Source organism: Papilio machaon, chromosome 1, assembly GCF_912999745.1.
Source record: "Papilio machaon chromosome 1, ilPapMach1.1, whole genome shotgun sequence".
NCBI classification, from domain to species: domain Eukaryota; kingdom Metazoa; phylum Arthropoda; class Insecta; order Lepidoptera; family Papilionidae; genus Papilio; species Papilio machaon.
Window position 1 is genome coordinate 8,114,580 of NC_059986.1, and position 21,957 is coordinate 8,136,536.

The window sequence follows — 21,957 nt, forward strand, 5'->3', positions numbered from 1 at the left end:
TGGCAGTAGGGACAAAACTTTAATGTTTTCTCAGAAAACTCATGCGTTGACATTGACATTTAAGGACAACAACAAAGAATTTTGTATCTGTAAATAATCCAACAGCTGTTCTTTGATTTTATTTATGTTACGAGTTTAGCTTAGTAAAATGAATGAAGAAATCGATGAATATGATATTTATCACCAGGATTTCACTACAGTGTCAGAGTGGGAAGTGTTTGTAGCAAGACTGGAGGAGGTTATCAATGAGTGGCATTTGTCGAAATCGATGCTTAAACGTTTTCCAGAATACACAAAGAAATGGATTACAAAATCAGAAGAAATCAAGTTTCGTGGCATTCAGTTCACATTATCGTATCATATGTTGGAACCGGTGAAAAATACCAACGATGTAGAGTATACCGATGATCAGTCGCTTCTTTCTGAATTACAGAAAGGCCTTTGGGAATCAGCGTCAAATTTTATGGAGGACGTTGACGGCAGTCCTTTTCCTGTTTCCAATTGGTTCGGCTTAAAGAGATATTTAATGTTGTGTTCTAGTAGCCCATTGGTAGATGGAAGTATCATTAAAATTGTAATGAGCTCTGTTAACATAGCATTTGGCAATGTTGATTGTTCTGTGCCTTTATTTGTAAAAATAAGAGAGCACTGGCAAAATGTATACCTAGGTGTCTATGAAGATAATGATTACAAGACAAGTATTGACACAATACATTTGAAGAGAATTTCAAATCATTGTTCTCACCTTAATGGACTTATGAGTTTGTTTAAATCTAAAATTGCGTCACCTATAGCTCTAGATGCTGTTCTTATATCTGCAAAACTCTGCTATGAGTTAAAAGATTCTGATACATTTTCATGGAAACAAAGAAATAACTCAAATGAATTTCTATCAATTGATGGGTTCGATGTTAAAAAACTAATTGAGCTGCCTTTTGGAGCAGAAAAGAATCCTATACACAGTGCTTGTTTAAATGCAATTTGGCCACAGTTCCGTGAGAGTGCCATTGTTGATTCTTCCACGTTTTCTGATATTGATCCAATAATGGCTCCAACATGGACAATAACATTAAAATTAAGAAACAATATTCAATGTCAATTATCTGAAATTATAGATAAAATGATGTCATTGTTAGATGAAAGAAATTTATTAATGGATATATTAGGTTTAAGTAAGAGTTTGGGGCTGGTGAACCCGTTGCATAAGATTACAGAAGCACCTATTACTATATCAAAACTAGTAAAAGCTGCTATTGGTCAGAATACAAGTGTAACTGAATTCAAAGGACCAATAACTGATGATTTACTGATGCCATTATTGTACTATGTTTTTCCTGATGCAATTGAGAACAGTAACTTTCCGTATCCTGACCGGCTAGATTTGGAATCTAAGCAAGTATGTTACTTTTGTTTGTTATGATGGGAATTTGTTCTTTGTTTTTAATTAACATGAGTCAAAATTTTATTACAGTGTATATTAAATCACTCTCTTGTAGTTTTCCATGTTATGGGAACTTGACTGACTGGGTTAAATCACATCCCACATGGGTGAAATAGGCACCATTTGTGAATTACTTATCTCTATTGTTATAAACAACTTTAAACTAGTTCAGTATAAATTGAATTGACTTATGTTTTATTTTTAATTGTTGCTTTTTAATATTATTGTTTTCCTTGTAGAGTGAAGGCAGTGAGTCAAAGCTGTGTAGTTACATAAAGACAAGTCCTGAAGATGGCTTGGTGTGGAGACTCTCGGTGACCGCAATCAGGTTACTCGATGCTGGAGGTCTGCCATACTTGGCACACTTTTGGTACGAGTTTGTGCAAGAACTTCAGTATCGTTGGGAACATCGCATTCTTTTACCAGGGTAAGTTATATATTTTTTATAATAAAAAAAAATTGACTATCATAAAACCTTTAACTGTCTATGACAGTTGTTAGTGTGTTTCTTATTAAATATCTTTTATATTCTTGTCGAATAGATTAAAAAAAACATAAAAAGACAAAATAAATAACAGAAAAGGGGAACTTTAATGTAAAGTCATAGTAAATCAATATCTTGTAACTATTTATTATTTTTAATATTTTTATTATAATACATAAATTCTCTGTACATTTTGCAATAACTTAAATAGCACCATTGGGATAGCCCATAAATTCGTTTAATTACTATTTCTCTCCTAATTTTTATTTTGCTAATGCATACTTAATTTGATACAGTTCATATTTTTATATTTGTTATAATCAATAAGCTTAAAAATGTTAACAAAAGTAAATTTATTTAAATTTAACAAGTATTATAACTTTGGATATTCTATTTATTTGAAAAATAAATAAATAGTTATCTATGGATAGAAGATTTTTGAGTTGGTTATGGAGAAGTTAGGTTTATGGTAATTACCTTTTTTTTTTTTTAGAAAATATTGTGATTATTCTACTTATTTACACCTACAATAATTATGTAAATTAATTATTAATTTAATTATTCTTTCATGTATTGAATAATATACAATTTAAAAAATTCTAGAACAATTAAATAGTGTTGATAAAAGTAGTGTAGCATTTTTAATATTCTATGTACATTTTCTACCTAAGTGGTATAAATTAAAAATATAACCTTGTGCAGAATAATAAATTGAAAACAATTGTGACTAGCAGTATTTACTTCACACAATATGTATCAAGTGCTTTAGAACAATTGCTGTATTAAATTTATTTATATGTCGTTAAAACTAATATTTATTTTTATGTACATTGATATTTTTAACATACAGTATGTAATTTTATTTCTACAATATAGTAACAAATTGTTAAACTCTCACAGTATTTATATATCTATAACTATGTTATTTTGCATTTAGAAAGTAAGTCTTTCTGAAATGAAAACACATCACATTATGTTATATATCGTTTTCTGTAACCCAACTTGTAAACTTTTATTATTTAAGTTCGAGTGGGTTTCGCTTAGCATTAATTCTTAAATAAACAATCTTATGTATTAAATAATCCTAGTTTCGTGTTAAGACGTTTCAGTCAAGTCCATCATAGTTAGTACTATGTTATCTGGATGTCAAACGAACTTCATCGTAAACGAGTCAATTTAAACTAACCCTCGACTTAATTAGAACTTATAAAAAGGGAGTTATCAACTGTTGGTATCATAATTTTCCCATGTCCGATCGATGCATTTATGTTTGTCTTGACTGCGGCGGTGTGAGCGGCGGCGGTGGCGGTCGCGCGGTCGATGCTCATGCGTGCACCACGAGGTGTATGACAAGGCGGTCTTCCGCGAGTGTGAGCAGTGTCCGCCCGTCGACCGCGACTTTGCCCTGCACCTCGCACGGGTCTCCCCGGCGCGCTATAATGGCACCAATCCGCCCCGCGCCGTCGGGTTTCTGGCCATGTAAATGTCCATATCGTGATCCGTCCAGTTGTCGGACGTATCACAGTAACCTAGTCCTATTGAGCCGACGCTGTACCGACTGGCCGGCCGCGACCGCGAGCGCGGCCTTCTTCTAGAGCCGGCGGTGCCACCGGTCGCTCCGCCAGCTGCGCCGCTTAGCGACAATCTCGACGCACGTTCCGACGTTCCGCCCAATGACTGTCGCGACTGGCGTAGATCTAGAAAAAAAAAAGTATATAATAGACCCAGTAGTACATAACTTTTACGAAAAGGTTGAAAATTTCTTGATAGATCTGTGGATAAGGTGAACAGGCGACACTTACCGGCCCTCGATCCTAACAAACTGCCTGGGTATGCTGGCGGACCATAACGTCCGGATTGTGAATAACTATGTTGCGACTGGCCGTCTGCAAGGGATCGAGCGCGGCCGGGTCGTCCCGGTAAGGGTTCCGGAGCAGCCGGTTCTGTATAGGTACGTGCGCGGGGGATCGAACGTGCACTATAAGCCGACACCTGATCCCACTCACGCTGCTTTCCGAAACCGCCGATGGTAGCTAGCGAAGACAGTGGCCCGTTGGGACTCGGTGTTCCAGGAAGACCGCTGCAGCAGGTGTTGGGTAACTTCTCGGGCGCTTGGTTGTGCAGTCGATGGACGGTCCGCGATCGGCGACGCGATGCAGCCGCAAAGATAAGAACCGCTACAACAATAGTTCCGCAAATAGCTGCGCTTGCAGCTATTGTGATTTTGTCCATATTGGAGGCGGCTGCTGATACGGTGCGTACTTCTCTGCACTGTGAGTATGGGACTGTCTCCGGACTCACATGCACTTCTTCCAAAGAAATAACGCAGACGACGATACATTCCTAAAACAGAGCAAAAGTATGTTAATTAGTCCTAGTAATAATAACTTTCGAAGAAATACAATGTTTATTTAAATTTACCTGTGACGGCACGTTTTTTATTTTAAATTCTCTTTCGCTCGCTTCCAATGGCGGTCCCTGTTTGAAACTTTTATCTCCAAATAATCGGTACACAACGCGGAAGCCCAGTATGTTGGCAACATCTGAATCCCATTGAATTATGACGGAATTATCTTGTCTATAAGCATTCTTAACGATAACTTCGTTAGAATCGTCTAGTTTTGGTTTTTGTTGAGGAAAGTTCATAATTAATGGGGGTCTTTGATTTGAACCGTGTCTCCAATTAGGTAACGCTGGTTTTACCGATGGTATGCGACTTGGTTTATCACTTGTAGTAGTTGTAGCTTGAACGCTCGCTTTGCTTGAAGGCTCTTCGTGTGCAACTGTCGTTGTTGACATAGTTGTAGATGTACTTAAAGTTGTTCGTAAGCTTGTTGGCGACGTTGTGGTACTTGGACTAGTGTTTAAATTAATATCATTCTTCTCCGTCGTGGTAGAAGTGGATGTAGTTGTGGTTGGAACTAATCTCTCCAAAATTGTTGTACTCTCTTGGTCACAAACAAGTTCACTTGGCTCAAAACTATAAAATCCTCTATCGCGGAAATGTGCCGGGTTTCCGCAAAATTGTGGATTCCTTTCACGAGAGGTAACTTGTAGTTCACCGCTACGTATCCATTCTATTATCCAGCGAAGGCGACAATCACAGTTCAAGAATCGTCCTCCCACGCTTAGTCCACGTAGTGTGTGATTTAAATGCGCTAAAGCCTTTTCTGGAACAGTTGGCAACGGGTTACCGTCTAATGCTAACAATGTAATAGAAGGATTCTTCAAAAATGCGTCATTCGGCACTTTGTTTAAGAGATTGAATCCGATATCTAATACTCTTAGTTCAGTTAAAGTTGCGATCGCGGCTGTGGGAAATTCTGGCAATAAATTATTTAGTAGGCTTAATGAACTTAACGTTTTTTTGATACCGCTGAAAGCATCCTCTTTTAAATTAACTAGTAAATTTCTTTCCAAATTTAGCGCCGTTAAGGAATCCAATCCTTCAAAAGTTCGACTTCCCTCAGGGCCAGGAAGCTCTCTAATACTATTTTGTGAGAGATCTAGAAATGCTAGACTACGAAGTCCTTTTATGCATTCTGGCACAACTTTCTGTCTAGTGCCTTTCAAATTAAGATTTTTTAATGAATTCTCTAAACCTGTCAAGGCTTGAGGTGCCAAAGTAACATTATTGTCCGACAATTTCAGCGTCGTCAATTTTTGCAGCGTAATAAAAGCGTGATTACCGACGCGTGTTATTCGATTTTTCGATAAATCTAATAACGAAAGATTGGTCAAAATCCTGAGCGTCCTCACGGGAACCTCCGACAATTCATTGTCTTGTAAATTCAAGTTTTTCAAGTACGGCCCTTGGCCTCTGAACGCGTCATCTTCTATTCTTTTAACGCTGCATCCAGATATTTGTAAGTTATGAATCCTGAGGTTTGCGAAAATGTCATCGCTTAAAACTTGAATTGTTGAGTTGTTTATGTATAAAAGATCGATTGAAATTTTGCGCGCATTAGAATTTAGTGCAGTGAGTAGCATGGCGAAGTCCACCTGAAAAAAAAAAACATATTGTTAAACTTGAATGTTAGTATGTTTGTCTTTGATTGGTGCAGCTGTAGTATTAAAAATCATCTTTATCGTGCGTTTTGTTTGTTACAAATGGTGTATTTGCTTTTTTGTTATATTAATATTTTTGTATGTGTTACCTGGTCGCATTGTACCGAGAGATCCCGAGCCAAGTTGAGTGCGCAGACGCATGTGGACTGTAGAGTCGGCGTATCCTTCCAAGGACATTGCGCTTGTGCGAGATGTAAGACGATGAGGAGTAAGCCGAAACATGATTTGAACTTTTCGTGAGCGTGACGTCCCTGAAAAGACACGATAGTTTCTTTTGAATTTTGTAACCAAATTTAATTATAATGAAGATAATATTGTATTCTAAAGTTAATCAAAATATAAATGTAGCTTCCGTTTCCGTGCTTAATAACACGTTACAAATGGATTGTATATTTTACGTAGTGAATGTATGTTTATCGAGCATTTAGAGGACAGGTTGCATGTCGAGTGAGAGACTGCATGTAAGAGATTGCACGCGAGGCGATCATGCGGCGCGTGCGACGGTGCGGAGGGGAGAGAACGCCACGCTGATGCACCTGCCTGGAAATGCCGGCTTTCCCTCCACTTGCATCAACTTATTAATTTACTGTCTCAGTTTTTCTAGAATAACGTGTTAATCCCTATTGATATTAAGACACTATAGTCATTGACATTTGTTTTGTAGTTACAGCTTTGCCTACACGCAATTTCAGACTAAAATATATTTATTCTTCTAAATTTCACCCAGATTCTTTGAGTCCAAATAAATCTGTATTAGCAAATAAATTTTAACATTTACGTTTATATCTTAAGCATGTTTAATCCTACAATAGTCTCACAAATTGATGAGACATTGAGTAAATTTCTAAACATGGATAGTACGGTCATTGTAATAGATGTTTACTCTCACGGGACCGGTTGTGTTGTAGGCCGGTAACATTGGCCCGTTTGTGCGACGCCAATTTCGCCGCTAACGGTACCTGTTGCTGTTACATTCCTTTAAACCGATTCACTTTCGTGTCATCTCTTCAAACTTTGACATACTTTATAATGTCTATGTGTTACTGATTAAGTTAGATTAAGGCCTCAAATGTTTGTGAATGACTAGATTATTTTTGTTTCAAGTAAATTATGTTGATAAAATTCTCGACACGTTTATGTCAATTCGTATATGGTTACGTAAAATCAACCATTGTTGCTATTGTGAGTGAGAGAATACGTGTTGTAATGAACTCTAGGTCAAATGAGGCCGTATCGAATAAATACTTTGGGCGCTTATCAACTATAAGGGAGATTAATTTTAATTGAAACCGTATATAATCTGAAATTATGTATGTAGATATTTTCATAGTATTGTTCTTATTTGAGAAATTGCAACACACATAATCTTGGTAATAATTCATTCTTGAAGGCTTTTAAAGGCATTTTATTTGACATGGATTGTTTTTGCTTGGTTCCGTATGAAATGAAAATTTGGAAGAACGCGGATGGTATAATGATAAATTCGCACTGTGTGTAGGATTTTACTAGTGGGGTACTATTAAAAAGTAGTTATTGACATGTTTAAGATTTGGTTTACTACCTAAAGTACAAACGTTTATCTACTTAATAGAAAATCTCTATGTTTCATTCTTTCCAATTTATGATTCGCGATTTACATTTCCTAACATATCCTATCTATGTCTTCACAATGTAAACATATCCATAAGCAAGAGGCAAATTGGTTGGCTTATTACATATTCTGGTCAATACGGTAGCAATATTTTTGATCGTGCATCGGTACCAAACAGATTTAGTTAAGCGTATATGCGGTATTATTTATTATCTTTCCGCACTGCGCATTTAAATACTGAGCCAGAAATTTCTGCACAATATACTGGTATCTTTCTTCTTTTCGTTTGCTTAGTTTTCTGTTTACTTATATTGTACGCGTGAACAAAAACGTGGGCCATTGCAGCATTTTCTTTACCATGTGGTCCTACCATCATATCGATGTAGTCTGTAAACATAGATGTGAAATATTTAACTTAACATTTTAATTGTATTTGATTAATGTATGTTAATACTTTTTTAACATTAAATTCTTACTTTGCATCCGAGTCAGTACAGATAAATGGTTTGGGGTTGAAGATACATTGGCGTCGATAAAGTTTTATGGCGTTCTCGAGCCCGAAAACGTATTTCAAGTCGGCAATTGGTTCCCTCGATCAAACTTTAACCGCTTCCGAAGTTGTTAATGTTTATGAGACTCGCATACTTTGAGGCGCGATTCAATTTGCCCGGTCTTAGTGATGACTTCTCTCACTCGCAAATTGATTTTATAATGTCGTCGAGCACAACGAATGTTTATTATCAAACTTTCCATCAAAGCATTACACATGAACATGTTTATTTGAGTGCTCCAAGAAAGCAGCTTTTTGTGTATATTAGGATTTTTTTAGTATTATCATTTTTGTCCGTTCATTTTTGTATCACGACAGAATATTGTAGTCTATTCGAAATGTAAGTAGCCGGTACACATCGATTACATTTGTGTGATAATCGTTGGAAGCGTTTGGAAACGATAAAACAGATTTCTAATTAGAGGAAATAGTAATTGAGTTTAAGAACGTATAGACTTGTATGATACATCTATACTTATTCAAATAAAACGCCTGATACAAGAAAAATTTTGTATAATGATCTCTTTTGCCGCATAAAAAGCGAGTCATTCAATTATTATTTATCCATTCTATTACTAGTAAAATCATGAATTATGAGTAAAGTTGAATGTTTAAGTGAAAGTCGAAATTGTACAATTTTGTTAACACGATCTCCGATATTTTTAAAAATAACTATCGAATTTTTACTTTCTATGTGATAATGAATTTCACCGGTTCTCGTCTTCTCAAATGTCAATGTTAATATTATTGTATTTAGATGTTGTTCCTGTATAAGTTAATATAATGTTGATAATATTGTTTTATATGTAACAAAAGGTCTTGTACAAATCAATTAATCACATATAGGAGGGAAATCAATTTTAATTTATAGAATTGGACGTGAAAAGCATAAGTAGAAGTCAGAGTAACATTAATAATAATAATTAACATAATGGAAGTAAATAAACCGACTATATAAAGAGTTCATACAAACGAGTGAACATAGTGTCCTCGTTTCTTTCTGCATACATCGTATGCTTATAAAAAAAAATATGGATAGGCATTGATGAGTATCACCAGTGGCGTATCGGTTATTCATACTTTCTATTTTGACTCAAACTTTTATATTATTACAAATCATTTTCTTCATCGGAATGTGTAAACGTGTCAAATGAGGCATCTAAGTTTTTGCAACATCGCCCACTGACCCCAACGAGCAATGCCGTTATCTTCGCGTTGGTTACCGGTGCCACTGGGTTACGATTATGGACGGTAGGGCCGTACCGTAATACATTCGTATAGATGTTAGCGCAATCACATTCCTATAAGTAGGTAACGAAGCTGTTACAAAAAGTAATCCAAAAAAATTGTACTGTTTCTGTTGAGACTTTTAATATAATTTTTATTTGTAGATTTTTTCCATGGGCTTCTCTAGTCTGGTATTTTTTACCTAGCCTAGTGGAATTTAAAACATGAATTAAGATGTAAATTGGAGTAGCTTAGAAGAGTTAATTTATTTGCCGTTAAATTAAACTATCCATCAAACGTTGATTTGTTATTAAAGAAACTGTTTATTTAACGGTTTCTTGACTAAGGAAGGGTTAGCGATAGAGAATGTTCAACGTGGGAAGAAAGCATAAAGGTAAGCATTAGTGGGCGCGGTACACTCGGTCAGACCCGCTCTATGGTTATTGCAGTCGACTTTGTAATTTATGGTCGAGGTGTGTTTTGGTCTGTTGATACTGCTGCCCATTGTTGCCGGCCAGTACCAATGTTTGTTTACTATTTTCCTATATAGCCTCTATGTTGCGTAACTCCTTAAAGTTTTGACTCGTGACTGTATTTTTTACATGATTCGACAATTTTTTTTTAATTAAATGTATGGATATGGTTAAATTCAATGGAACTTACGAAATGGAGTGTGCTTTTTATATTTTTCTCATAAATAAATTGACATCAAATAATGTTTTTACATATTAGTAGTAGATGTAGGAAGATTTTTTTAGTGCTGTTATGAAAGGAATTCCCAAAAGCTTTTAAAGGGAATTAGCGCGTAATCAAAGGGCGGTTTACTGTCTGAGTATTTTGTCGATCGAAATCCATTACGTAAACCACGGAATGTTAATATGTGTGCGGTAATTTTATGACATAATAATGTCTGGAAATATATTCAATACAAATATAATTATTTCAAATATATCTTATATTACAGTGATTAATAGCGAGCTGTTATAATTTCAATTTGTTATTCCATAAATTACCTGATCTTTAATTAATTTTATACTAAAAAAATAGTTTTTTAGTCGTCTGCGTACATGAACTGAATATTATTACGTTATCACGCAGTAAATTTGATTTATTCACATAAAGAAGTATTTTGTAGACATATTTTCATTATATTGATGCACTATAACTCACGTCTATATAAAGTAAAAAATTGAAGACCCATTAAAAAGTATTAAAACCCGTTTGAATAACATTAATTAAGATCAAGAATATTGGTATGGGTTTTCTAATTACGTATTGATAAGTCTGGATGAATATAGATTTTAAATAAGGTACGTAGATATTATAAACTGAACATTCTCACCATAACTTTTATTATTCTTAAATCTTAAATCTTTGCATTATCTTTTGACAATTAAGAGATATAATAGACTCAATATCCGAACTCCTAATAAAAATTTCACTTACAAGAGTAGTTGAGAACATCAAAGCTTGAACGTATAAAGTCTTAACAAATCTTAATTCCCCGAACTGATTGCCAATACAAGGCATTGTGGCGCAGTAAGTCGGATTACGATCCAATATTGCCACCGACCGCAACGCTAGTCCCGCCTGCCTCCGCATGTTCCAGCCCGTTATCGGTACTATCTGACATTAATATTTAATTTATCTCTCTTTCACTACATTCCATTCAACACCTGCCTCAATAAAAATAGTACAGTGAACGAAGAATGCTTGGAACTATTGTGGAGTGAATTTGGTTTGCACGACAATACATCGTAAATCTAAACGTAATAATTTCTCAGGTCGCTGGATTGATAGCAACAAAATAGTAGCGATTTGTGTATTGAATAATATTAAACACTAGCTTTTACCCGCGACTCCGTCCGCGCGGTATAAAAATATATATATATATATATATATATATATATAAAACGGGGTAAAAAATTATCCTATGTCCGTTTCCTGGTTCTAAGCTACCTGCCCACCAATTTTCAGTCAAATCGATTCAGCCGTTCTTGAGTTATAAATAGTGTAACTAACGCGACTTTCTTTTATATATATAGATTTCGTCTCCGATAATGATAATCCCATTAATAAGCATACATGTACCTACATTGGTATAAAGCAGTTCTATCCTCAGAATTTAAGAATAGAATAAGCCAAGAAGTACTTTACTCGATATTATAGTATCAGATATTATTACAAAAAAAAAAATCGACATCCTTGGATAGTAGTACTCGGCTTACATTACACGAGTGTAATAAAGATTTAAAATTCTAGAACGTTGAGTTTAAATAACTCCATGTTCACTTTTATAGTGCTGTAACAGTTACCTCGTTGTGTTGAACAACAGAGATGCACGTAACACGAGCTGCTAACGCGCCATGAATTCGCAAATGGCCGGCACCGGCTAATGGCCGACGTAGAGCTTCGTACCGACTCATGTCCTTTCCTCATTTTCCGGTGATAAAAAATAACTTGCATTATTTCTTTTAAAATTTTAGTACCATTTATAGTTTATTTGTCCGTCGATATCACAAAAACTCAGTTAATGACGTATTCTATAATATTAACGTTTCTGTAGAATCTATGTATTTTATAAAGCCAAGAAAATTATTTGAACGTGCTCGCCTCGGCGTGGGCACTTAACTTTATCGAAGTTAATAAATGTTTTTATTTTACAATGCAATAATTTTTTTATAGAAATGTACTATTTTTAAGTGATCTAATTTATGAGAGCTTTTGAAAATGTTTCGACTAGGAACTCGAAAAGCGGAAGCTTTTCTTCCATATCCGTCATTCCCCTCCTATTGTAAACTTAGATGCTGAGGAAATTATGCTACAAAGAATAATGTGTTGATTTAAATATTCGATTACAATTTTTTCCACAATACATATTTAAATAACATTTATTTACAGGACGCTAATTCAATGTTTGGTTATAATCGCTTGAAAAGATCTCAATAGTTACGGATACGAATTTTAGTTAATTATATCCTATGATTATTCATTACGAAGAAAACCTGAAATGGCAATGAAAAAGTTATTAACACGTTGTTAATTATTTTTTCATTGTCTAATGTACTTCTATGCTATTTGTACTTGATCAGCAGTTTTATTCTAAACCAAAGTATATTTTTATACTATTTGAACATCATAGCTGTATTCTATTTGCGTGGTTGTTCCAACACTGATTCATATAACACCTGTCACGATCAACCTTGTTTGCCATACATCCATAGTATCAATTATCCTAGTATTGTATTTACACTGTATTTATGGTTAGCTAACGGTTCATTACTTGTGGGTAAGTGTGATTATTGTGTGTCATTATTTTGTGCGTATTGGTGCTGGAGAGCGGTGTAAAAAGTGCAGCGCGGTGATGCGTTTATTAAGACGGAGAGACGGCGGCCGCGATGTCGACTCACGCGCAACACGTTAAACTATAAATTAGCATAATTATAGTTGCTGACATACCTTGGAAAATCTGTGTGCTTGCATTGATCGATTTTTAGATAGCTCTGAGAATAAGTTCATGCAAAATAGCCGCGATTGCTTCAACAATAATTCTTTATGGATCAATTTTGTTCTACGGATGACGCGCAGTTTTTTCTGTCATGATTTTTAACCACGAACTTTTCAACTACATTTATGTGCAAATGTAATACAAAAAGAAATATGAAATACTAATATTATTTGATTAATTCAAACCGTTACACCGGTTCTAAATTCCACAATAATTCTTGAATGTTGAGTTTTCAAAAAGAAAAATTAGAAAGTTAGGTTCGGCCCATTTTGTATTCATTAATTCGATTTAAATTCAGCTTTATGTTTTTAATTCAATTCGTTTGTGAAACTCGTTTCTAACGGATTCATTATGCTACGGTTATATTTTACAATGACCCTTTACCGGCTTATTTAAATATCTGTTACTTTACTACAAATAGCTTATTACGGATTCGTCCAATAAAACTATTGATACTTTTGAGTTAATCAGTTATTTGTCGCCTATTATAAAAAAATAAAATTCTAAAAAAACATGAGGCAACCCTAAAATGCGTGAGCGGGTCTCGAACTCCAATACATCTTCACGACCCGTAGCTCGTGACGGAGACGGATGTGCCACCTGCCGGGTTCAATGAACGCTACCCATTACCACCTGATCGCATTACGGCTTAATCGAGTATGATAGCATATTACGTGCATATGTCGTTAACTTGATTTAAATTATAGTTATACAATTATGATTACTTCCAATTTAGGCCTATCGCACATTTTACACAAGGGGGGGTAAATTTCTAAAACTAATATTGCATACTTGTGTCGCGAGTATTGCTTTGCACACGCTCCGTACACAGCGACTTTTCTCACGACGATCTTGACAAAGAGGTAGCGAGCTTTGGTGACGAAGTACAAAATGTCGGCGACACATGCCTTTTTAAGAACCTCCAAGACATCGTTCCGAGTGACTCGCTTAGCGACTAAAATCGTCGGGTTTCAAAAATTTTTGTAGCTATCACTAACAAAAGATCCCTCTCAACAAAAGAGAAAATGGTAAAATATTGTTTTCTTTGTTTTTTAGAGGGATGATTGTTACAAGATTGTAGGCAGTAGATATCCACGTTTCCTATGAACTTTGACAAGTGAAAACCAGTAGGAGTTTTATTAGAAAAAAAATTACATCTTTATGCTCGTATATATTATTTCTTCAATGGTTTATAAAGTCTTCATTTACCTAAAAGTTATCCGATCCGATTACTGGATTACTTTGCACCTTTTAATATCTCCTAATTGAATCTAGAGACCTTGGACTAAGATTAAAGGGATTTTTTGTTGTTATCGGTAAATAAGTTGTCGAGATCCTCTTCTTTCCTCATTCAAGGCAATCTTTTTCGATTGTATCTCGGAAACTGTTCGCAAACTGTCTCTACTTTGTTTTATCTTACTTGGTAACTTGGCTATATTTTATGCAAAAGAAAAAACTTGTTGTTAAGCAAGTTTTGAAGCACAAAAACAAGAAAAAATTATCCGTTAGAAAGTTGATGTTTTTTTTTGTATTGCAATAAAAACGAAAGATTTAATTTAGCGATACTTTTGTGGTTATTTTTCTACTGTTTTTTTTATCTTGAATTTAAAAATTTTGCTAAAAATACATACATCACAATGTATTCGTACACGTAAAGGTAGTTCTTATAAACCTACGAGTTTCTTTTTGAATTTTTATTCATAATGTACTTATAAAGTTATAGTATATTGTTCATCAAAAGTTGCACTTTAAATTAATTAACGTACAAATCATGACCCACTGTCCTCATAGATTTGTGTGTCGTTGAGCTGGCATGAACTTCACTTTCGCGCTAAAACTGGTCGGTATATGTGAAAAGATACTCGGAACTGTACTGTTGCGATCTTACTATAGTCCGGTCGCGGAGCAGGAAGAATTTCGTACAATGACCTCTTTATCTACTGACAGAGGTTCCAAACGTTTTTGTATTAAGTGCGGTTTACATGAATTATTTGAAAGTGAAAGAAAATTTACCAACTTATAAAATATAGTTATTACTATATAAATCATTTATTTAGATTTAATAATACAAGTAAAAATAAAAATCTAGACAAGTATCTAATAATAAAAAATCAAAAAACAGAATCTGATTCCTCTGTTTCGGAGTAACTGTTACTTTGCTCTGTTGTTCAATTTCGAGAAGTGAAGAATTCATTTGCATAATATTTTAAAACCAAAAATTAATTATCGGAAAGCCGGCAATAAAATAGATGAATGCCTGCACTTCCGTCTTTCAAATATTCGTTTCGATTGTTCATTTCGAACTAACCAATAATTAACCTTTTCAGTAATCCTTCTAACGGAGCCCATAAAATTTTTATTATGCAAACAAACAAACTAAAGGTTTAGAATCCCTGAGGACGGCGGCCTTTGTTTCTGTGCGAGCGAGACTCATTGTATTTACGCGGGAGCGACAGAGACAGGTAATGCGAGTTCAATGTACGAAATTCTTCCTGCTCCGCGACCGGACTATAACGCCGAACAAATAATATAATTGATTTATAACTTAAAACAGCTTACCGTGGATTTCTGAGATTTTCCCCGTGGATTTTCCCCGTTTAAAACATATTGTTATCTATGTTTTGTAAAAGATATTGATGACTATATCTTTTATACACCAGACATAGATAATAAAGTTTGAATTCCAAAATTTTAAATCTACTAACATATCATATTACGATAGTTACATAGGCCTGGGCTTTTAGTAAACCTAAACCTGTACACTTACGTCCATAAACAACTATACTTTGGTCACATAGAAAATGATTGACCATAAACAACTTCCCATTGTTACGTGACAACGCCGCCTCGGACACTAGAAAGGTACTATTTTAAACAAGACAGTTTCCGAGACAAATACAAGGCAAAGGTGCAGTGAAAGTTTCAGTTTCGCTGTACCGGTAAATCTGTACGTCTTGCAGAAACTTGACACTTTCTATGTTTATATTTTTAGTTAAAGTACTAAGGTCAATTTGAAGATTAAAACTGAAGTAATATTAAAAAGCTTAGTAAATCAATCTACTGATAAAGATGACGGGCCTATTTAGATCGATAAATAAAAAAATCTAACCGTTGGTTTCTGAGACCAAAATATCTGTATAAAACATATCTTCATCCCTTTCATTATCGGTGACAAAACAAAGATAAAAATATGTTTTAATCAGGGTTTGGTCTCAGAAACCCATGGTAAGAAAAGTCCCAGGGCTGATTCGGATGACACAATTAGGAACCATATTACTACTATAACCTATATATATTATTAATAACCTTAACCCTACTCGTAAGTAAAGGAATCTAACTGAACCTGATGCGCTTTGATCTGTGCAGAAATAACTTACAAATTGATAGGTATAGGAAAGCAAAAACAAAGTAAACCTGTCTTCTTGTTGTTATCGTAATATAACCTAAATGCCGTGATTAAGATTTGAGTAGACATTTATCCAAACGTAGAGTAAACGTTATCTCACGGTACAAGCACAGTACGGAATCTTAGCACAGTTATTTTTCCCATTGTCTCAAGATCGACGCCGCGTTGTTTTTGTCCAGTCGCTCTAAGTCTAATGTGAAAACTGTTTTAGCAAAAAGTGGTGTTAATTGACGATACATTAAAATTGTCTATCAAGTTTCCGCGTGTTTTCTTCTCAAGTGCTTTCGCTCATGCATGTCTAATTTGATTAGAAAAGATTGCTTCAGATATATTTAATGCGTAGTAAAATTTAACGTCTAAATTTTTTGGTTTTTCATAATGTTTACTCTCGATTTTACATTTCTCTCTTATAAATTATCTTGACTTAATCGTAAAGATCTAGTATTTCAAGTTAGACAAGTAAAGTAGGGTTGCATTGCTTTATACTTTTGCTGTTCGCGAGTTTGTCATTTTCTATTTCCTAGAATCATCGTCTCCATAAAGTTTTCACTCCATGAATTATTGAGTCAGTAGTGTGACAGAAGCTTGGTCGCATGTTATGAATCTATAACGACGACGTGCTCAGTTATATTCTAATAAGAAACTCATCTAACTTCATACATATATTTGATATTTTCAGTATATTGAATAGATATTGTTATTAAGTGTGTTGATAATTATGTCCATTATTTATACAGATTCATATTTTGTTTTTTACACATCGCAAACATTTAATTGTTTTACTTTGAGATAATAGCTGATGTTATTTTGACTTATTTCGAATGAGATTTTTATTACATTGTGTAGTGTATTAGTGTATTGTTCATTGTTTGAATGTAAATCAATTTGAATATAAATTCCCTTCACATCATTGATCTAATGAAGCAGTGTTTATAATCATTTTTATGCTAGATAAGATTATAACCTGATAGTTTTTTTTAATATATCTTTTCTATTATATTGTAGCAAAAGAGAAAAACCTTTGTTTATGACACGATTAACAATTTCGAAACTGCAAATCTGATTTTCCATTATTTATTTATGGTAAAAGCATTTTGAACTTAGGGTTGGTTAATTGAGGTTAAAAGCCTTTAATTATGACTCTGTTTTCAATTTTAAATAGACCTGTTCTGAATAGCACTGGGAATATAATGGCCAGGCATTTTGATATAAAAGTTCAAATATAGTTCACGAAACAATTAAAGGGAAGCGAGTGCTTCGCGCGGAGCAATGTCTCCGGCCTTCGCATATTACATTAATTTCAAGTAGAACTAAACTCGCAACTAAACAAACTGCTATTGTAAATATTTAACACTACGAGTAACTCGGAAGGAAGAGTTATCATTAAAATGTGATTAAGGATGTTCTAAAGTACGTTTCCTTCCGTTATATTTAACTGCTATAATGCCTTTAGCACAGTTTTTTGGGTGTCATTATAAAGTTAAAAAACGAATGTTAAAAACGTTGACTGATTAATTCTGAAATAATAACTTAAGAGTTTTTCTTTGAAAATGATTTCACCTCCTGTACGGATGAACATTTTTATTAAATTTAACTTAATAAGCACATGATATTATAATGTGATGTTAATTGGATTACTTTATGAAAGTGTGTCAATGAACGCGACGAGAGATTTCATCTACTAAGTAACTGTTTCGCGACAAATATGATGAAAAAAATTTCTTACCATTGTGCTCTAATTATCGGTAAATATTTAGAAAATCCTTTGTTCACTTTGTCAACACTCTCACGAATATTTTAGTAACACCAATTGTTTATCATCGTTAACTCACACGAACGAGGTCACTGTCATTTAAGTCTCGATAGATTTGTTTCTATAGTTTAATTTAGCTACATGTCTTATGCGCTTGCGTCTGCGGTTAGCACGCGCGTAGAACTGCGGACCGCGTTGTCGGCGCCCCACCGGCGCTCCCGACCTACTCCCATGCCGCACTCATAGCCACCGCCAACAACGCCGGTAAACAAACGGTTCACCGACCGATTAGGCGTCTTAGCATCGTGAAAAACTTGGTGCGCCGACGTTCGACTCCTGGCCACCTCCACTGCTCATTTGTAATTCAATATCATAACGGTACCGAGAGCGTTCACGCATCGCGCGTCCGACTGGATCTGATGATTCTAGGTCGCGACACAGATTCGAGACGAGATATTTCGGATGTCATCGGCAGGTGGTTTTTGCCGTTGGCCTCTTTGGTGTGCACGCTTCTAGCGGAATTCGATTCGTCGAGTCTGCTGGGAAGCTGCAAAATTTGCATACTCGAAAGAGAAAACGATTCGCATGTTATTTCGAGAGAGGCGCACCATGCACTGTCTTGATTTGTTTGCTTTCTTTTCGAGGTCGGACGTTTGTCTTCCTAAAATTGCCTTCGTAGTGAAAGTTAAACGGAATCGACTAAACGTGACAGTTATTATTTAATGAATAAGAGTTAAGACTATTTTTTTTGTATGAAAGTTTTCTTAGACGTGCTCTGTTGCGTGTGCTAAATGACTTTACTTTTAAATTACAATGTCGAGATATTTCACTGTCTATTTATTCCTCTATTGAAGTCCTTAGAGTAACTAATACTTTCCCCAAATGTGAGAAAGCAGGGCAGGGTAAACTGCCGTGGCAATATGATGTTGGTGTTTAAAAAACATGGCCAAACGAATCGAAACTGAGCTAAGAATTTGTTACTTATCTGTTTATCATTTTTGACTCAGCTGTGCAAGCTCTTATGGTCACGACAGTTTGTTGACACTGCATATGTAAATGAATGGAAAGCTATGCATTCCCAATCTTATACTGATCCTTATAAATTAATTAAAACATACTAAAACTTTAATAGGAAATCATAGCTACTTATTGAGACTAATACTCGTATAGTACTAATTTTCGTTTTTATTTGCTAATAGCGTAACCGAAGGTCCTCCGAACGCGAGGACTTGTCTCCTGCACCAAAAGTTGCAACTGTTGAACTGCTGCGTGAGGCGGGTGTCGCAGGGCAGCGGAGGCGGCGGAGGCAGTGCAGGCGGCATGGGAGGCAACTCCTCCGAGGATGAGTTCTACGACTGTTCGGAGAGCGAAGCGGGAGAGGAGCAACTGCCCTGGGACCGGCCCGTGGGCAGGCTTACCCGCCTCGGCAACGAGACCCTCAAGAACGGGGCGCCGCTATACGTTCCTCGCACACAGGTTAATGCTTATTCAAAATATCTTATTAAAAGTTATTAAATTCTAATTCTCCTAAGTTATACTTGAATGTTAAGGTTGTACCTCTAAAAAAGTAAAAATGAAATTAATTAACAATATTTTTTTCTTACTTTATTGTGTAAGCAGAAGTAGCCTAAGTTGTTGTACAGCAGATGTAAATTGAAAATAAACAATAACTGGATAACGCGGCATCCGCTTGGCCGCTACGTCACCACTGTTACGGTACTGTCTTTACACCGTAATATGGCGTACTGTTAGCCACGTGATGGTACGCAAGTTATGTCGTCTTCGCTGTACTATACCGGATGTACTTTAAACTTGTTATTTCATCTATTTGTATAGGATCCAGCGCCGAAGACTGAGGATCAATTAGAAGAGGATGCCGAGCTAATGGTTCGCCTAGGCGACGACGCCAAAGCTTCGGAACTTCGCGCGAGAATGATGAGTGCTTCGCTGCTTTCCGACATGGAAGCTTTTAAAGCTGCCAACCCCGGCGCGGAGCTCTGTGATTTCGTCCACTGGTATTCTCCCCGAGACTGGAAACCGGATGACGGTGGATCATTAGGCGATCGCATGCTTCTACCGGGTAATCCCTGGGTCGAAGCGTGGAATGTGGCCCGACCCGTCCCAGCTTCACGACAAAGACGCCTGTTTGATGAAACTCGTGAAGCAGAACAAGTTTTGCATTTCTTACGCTCTCGTACAATAGGGGCGGTTGCTGAACTTTTGCTGCCTGCTGTACTTAAAGCGGGAGCGTTAAAAGCAATGGAAGAAGGAGCTACAGGTAATGGTTCAAATGTGGGTGGTGTTGATAAGAGACGTACTTTTGAAATAGCCGCTAGAGAGCTGTTTGAAGCAGAAAAGGAGTCGTGTAGATCGGTATGCGTTCGTAGAATACTCGGTAGTAGCGCTGAAGGGAAGCCTTTAGATGTGGCCGGGAGGACCAGGGTGCTGAATGCGGTGGGGGGTGTTCTTCCTCCACCGTTTCGTAAGGAGTTTACACTGCGGGTGAAGGACACGGTCGGGCCGCAAATTCTGAGAGCTGCTCTCTCTACAGACATGACTCTAGTGGGCGCCTTTACAGAGCGCATCGTTTGCTTGTAGCCTATTATAATACATTGGAAATGTACAATAAATAACAGTTGTTGTAAGTTAAAGTCTAGATAAAATTTATTCCTTTAATAAAAAAATTTATTTTTTCAATGTGTAGATGGTATTTAAACAAATTTTAAACTGCCTTATTCGTAAAATTAAGGCTTTTTGTGTGCAATTAAACAGGATTTGAATATAGATAGTTGTCGATATAATTACGTACTTGTTAAAATGCTGTTAGTTTCCTTTTTACATTTAGGTTAATTCTTAAAATAAATTCAATTTATTTTTTCCAAATGCGACACTTATATATTGCCCTGAAATTGTTATTGATGTATTTCAATGGTCTTCAATGGTAAGGTACAAGTTGTAAAAATTGTATTGAATTGCAGAGAGAGTAATTGGGTCGAGTAGTGTTCAATTTTGTGAAAGAATGAGTGGTTTTACTGTTTACATATTTCAAAAATATATTTTTTTACTCACTTTACCTTGTGTTCGGAATATTTTCATGTCAGTAGATATTGCTATTTTTATTTAACGATTGCCGCAAAACCCGTACTAACTTCACATAAATGTTAAAACGATCTCTAGAGTTCAAATAAATCATTTTGTTATTTTTTCATTTGTTTACGTCGCATCTCTATTATATTAAGAACGGACCTCTTAAAGAGATAAACTGTCAAGTAAACGGTAAACCTGTCATACGGCGACATTTCCAGATGAAAAAAATAATAATTTAACGTAATTTGATAAATTTTAATTACAACCTTACCACAGTTATTTTAAAATGCAAAATATGAAGACCTGATTACGTTATACGAAAACTTTGTTATAATATCAAATGAAATTGTTGCATATAATAAATGCAAAGTTTGTCTAGACAAAGTCTCTAACGTGTTTGTGAGGTAATTGCTAAACTCTTTCTCTTTTGTACATAAGATAACGTTGATAAAAAAAATATTGGATTTGACTAGCTAGGATATACAAAATACTATGTTTAAGTAATGGTTAATAATAATAATAATAAATATAATATAATATAATATCCCGCCTGGCTAGGATTATTTATGTATGTATGTATGTATAGTGTGTAATTTAGGTTTTATATATATGTTTATATCGTAAATACGTAGTATATTTATTAGTTTATATTTTACCATTATTTATTTACTTTATCTATCATATAAAAACCAGCCAGGCGGAGACAAATTTAATATAAAAGAAATAATAATAATCATTGTTGTTATTGATTGAAAAATTTCAAGTTAAATTACAGCAAAATATATTAGTGTAGTTATTTAAATAGTTTGTTGATAAAAAAATAATCGAATTATTGGAACGAA

General features: G+C 35.2%; 2 protein-coding genes across 3 annotated transcripts; one reads left to right on the plus strand and one right to left on the minus strand.

Annotated features, from left to right (window-relative positions):
- Positions 1-64: 64 nt before the first annotated feature.
- Positions 65-20,703, plus strand: LOC106713821 (rab3 GTPase-activating protein catalytic subunit). The gene is made up of 4 exons (XM_014506697.2): positions 65-1,396; positions 1,681-1,868; positions 19,228-19,504; positions 19,865-20,703. Exons 1-4 carry the CDS (start codon positions 149-151, stop codon positions 20,624-20,626), a joined length of 2,475 nt encoding a protein of 824 aa, XP_014362183.2. The 5' UTR covers positions 65-148; the 3' UTR covers positions 20,627-20,703.
- Positions 2,823-18,399, minus strand: LOC106713820 (nyctalopin). Of its 2 annotated transcripts, none has more exons than XM_014506696.2 (5): positions 18,002-18,399; positions 6,083-6,244; positions 4,347-5,927; positions 3,932-4,268; positions 2,823-3,622 (listed from the first exon to the last, which is right to left on the minus strand). In XM_014506696.2, exons 1-5 carry the CDS (start codon positions 18,002-18,004, stop codon positions 3,360-3,362), a joined length of 2,346 nt encoding a protein of 781 aa, XP_014362182.2. In that variant the 5' UTR covers positions 18,005-18,399; the 3' UTR covers positions 2,823-3,359. The 2 variants fall into 2 exon arrangements, with proteins under 2 accessions (XP_014362182.2, XP_014362181.2); XM_014506695.2 differs by having other exon boundaries at positions 3,728-4,268; positions 18,002-18,398.
- Positions 20,704-21,957: the final 1,254 nt, after the last annotated feature.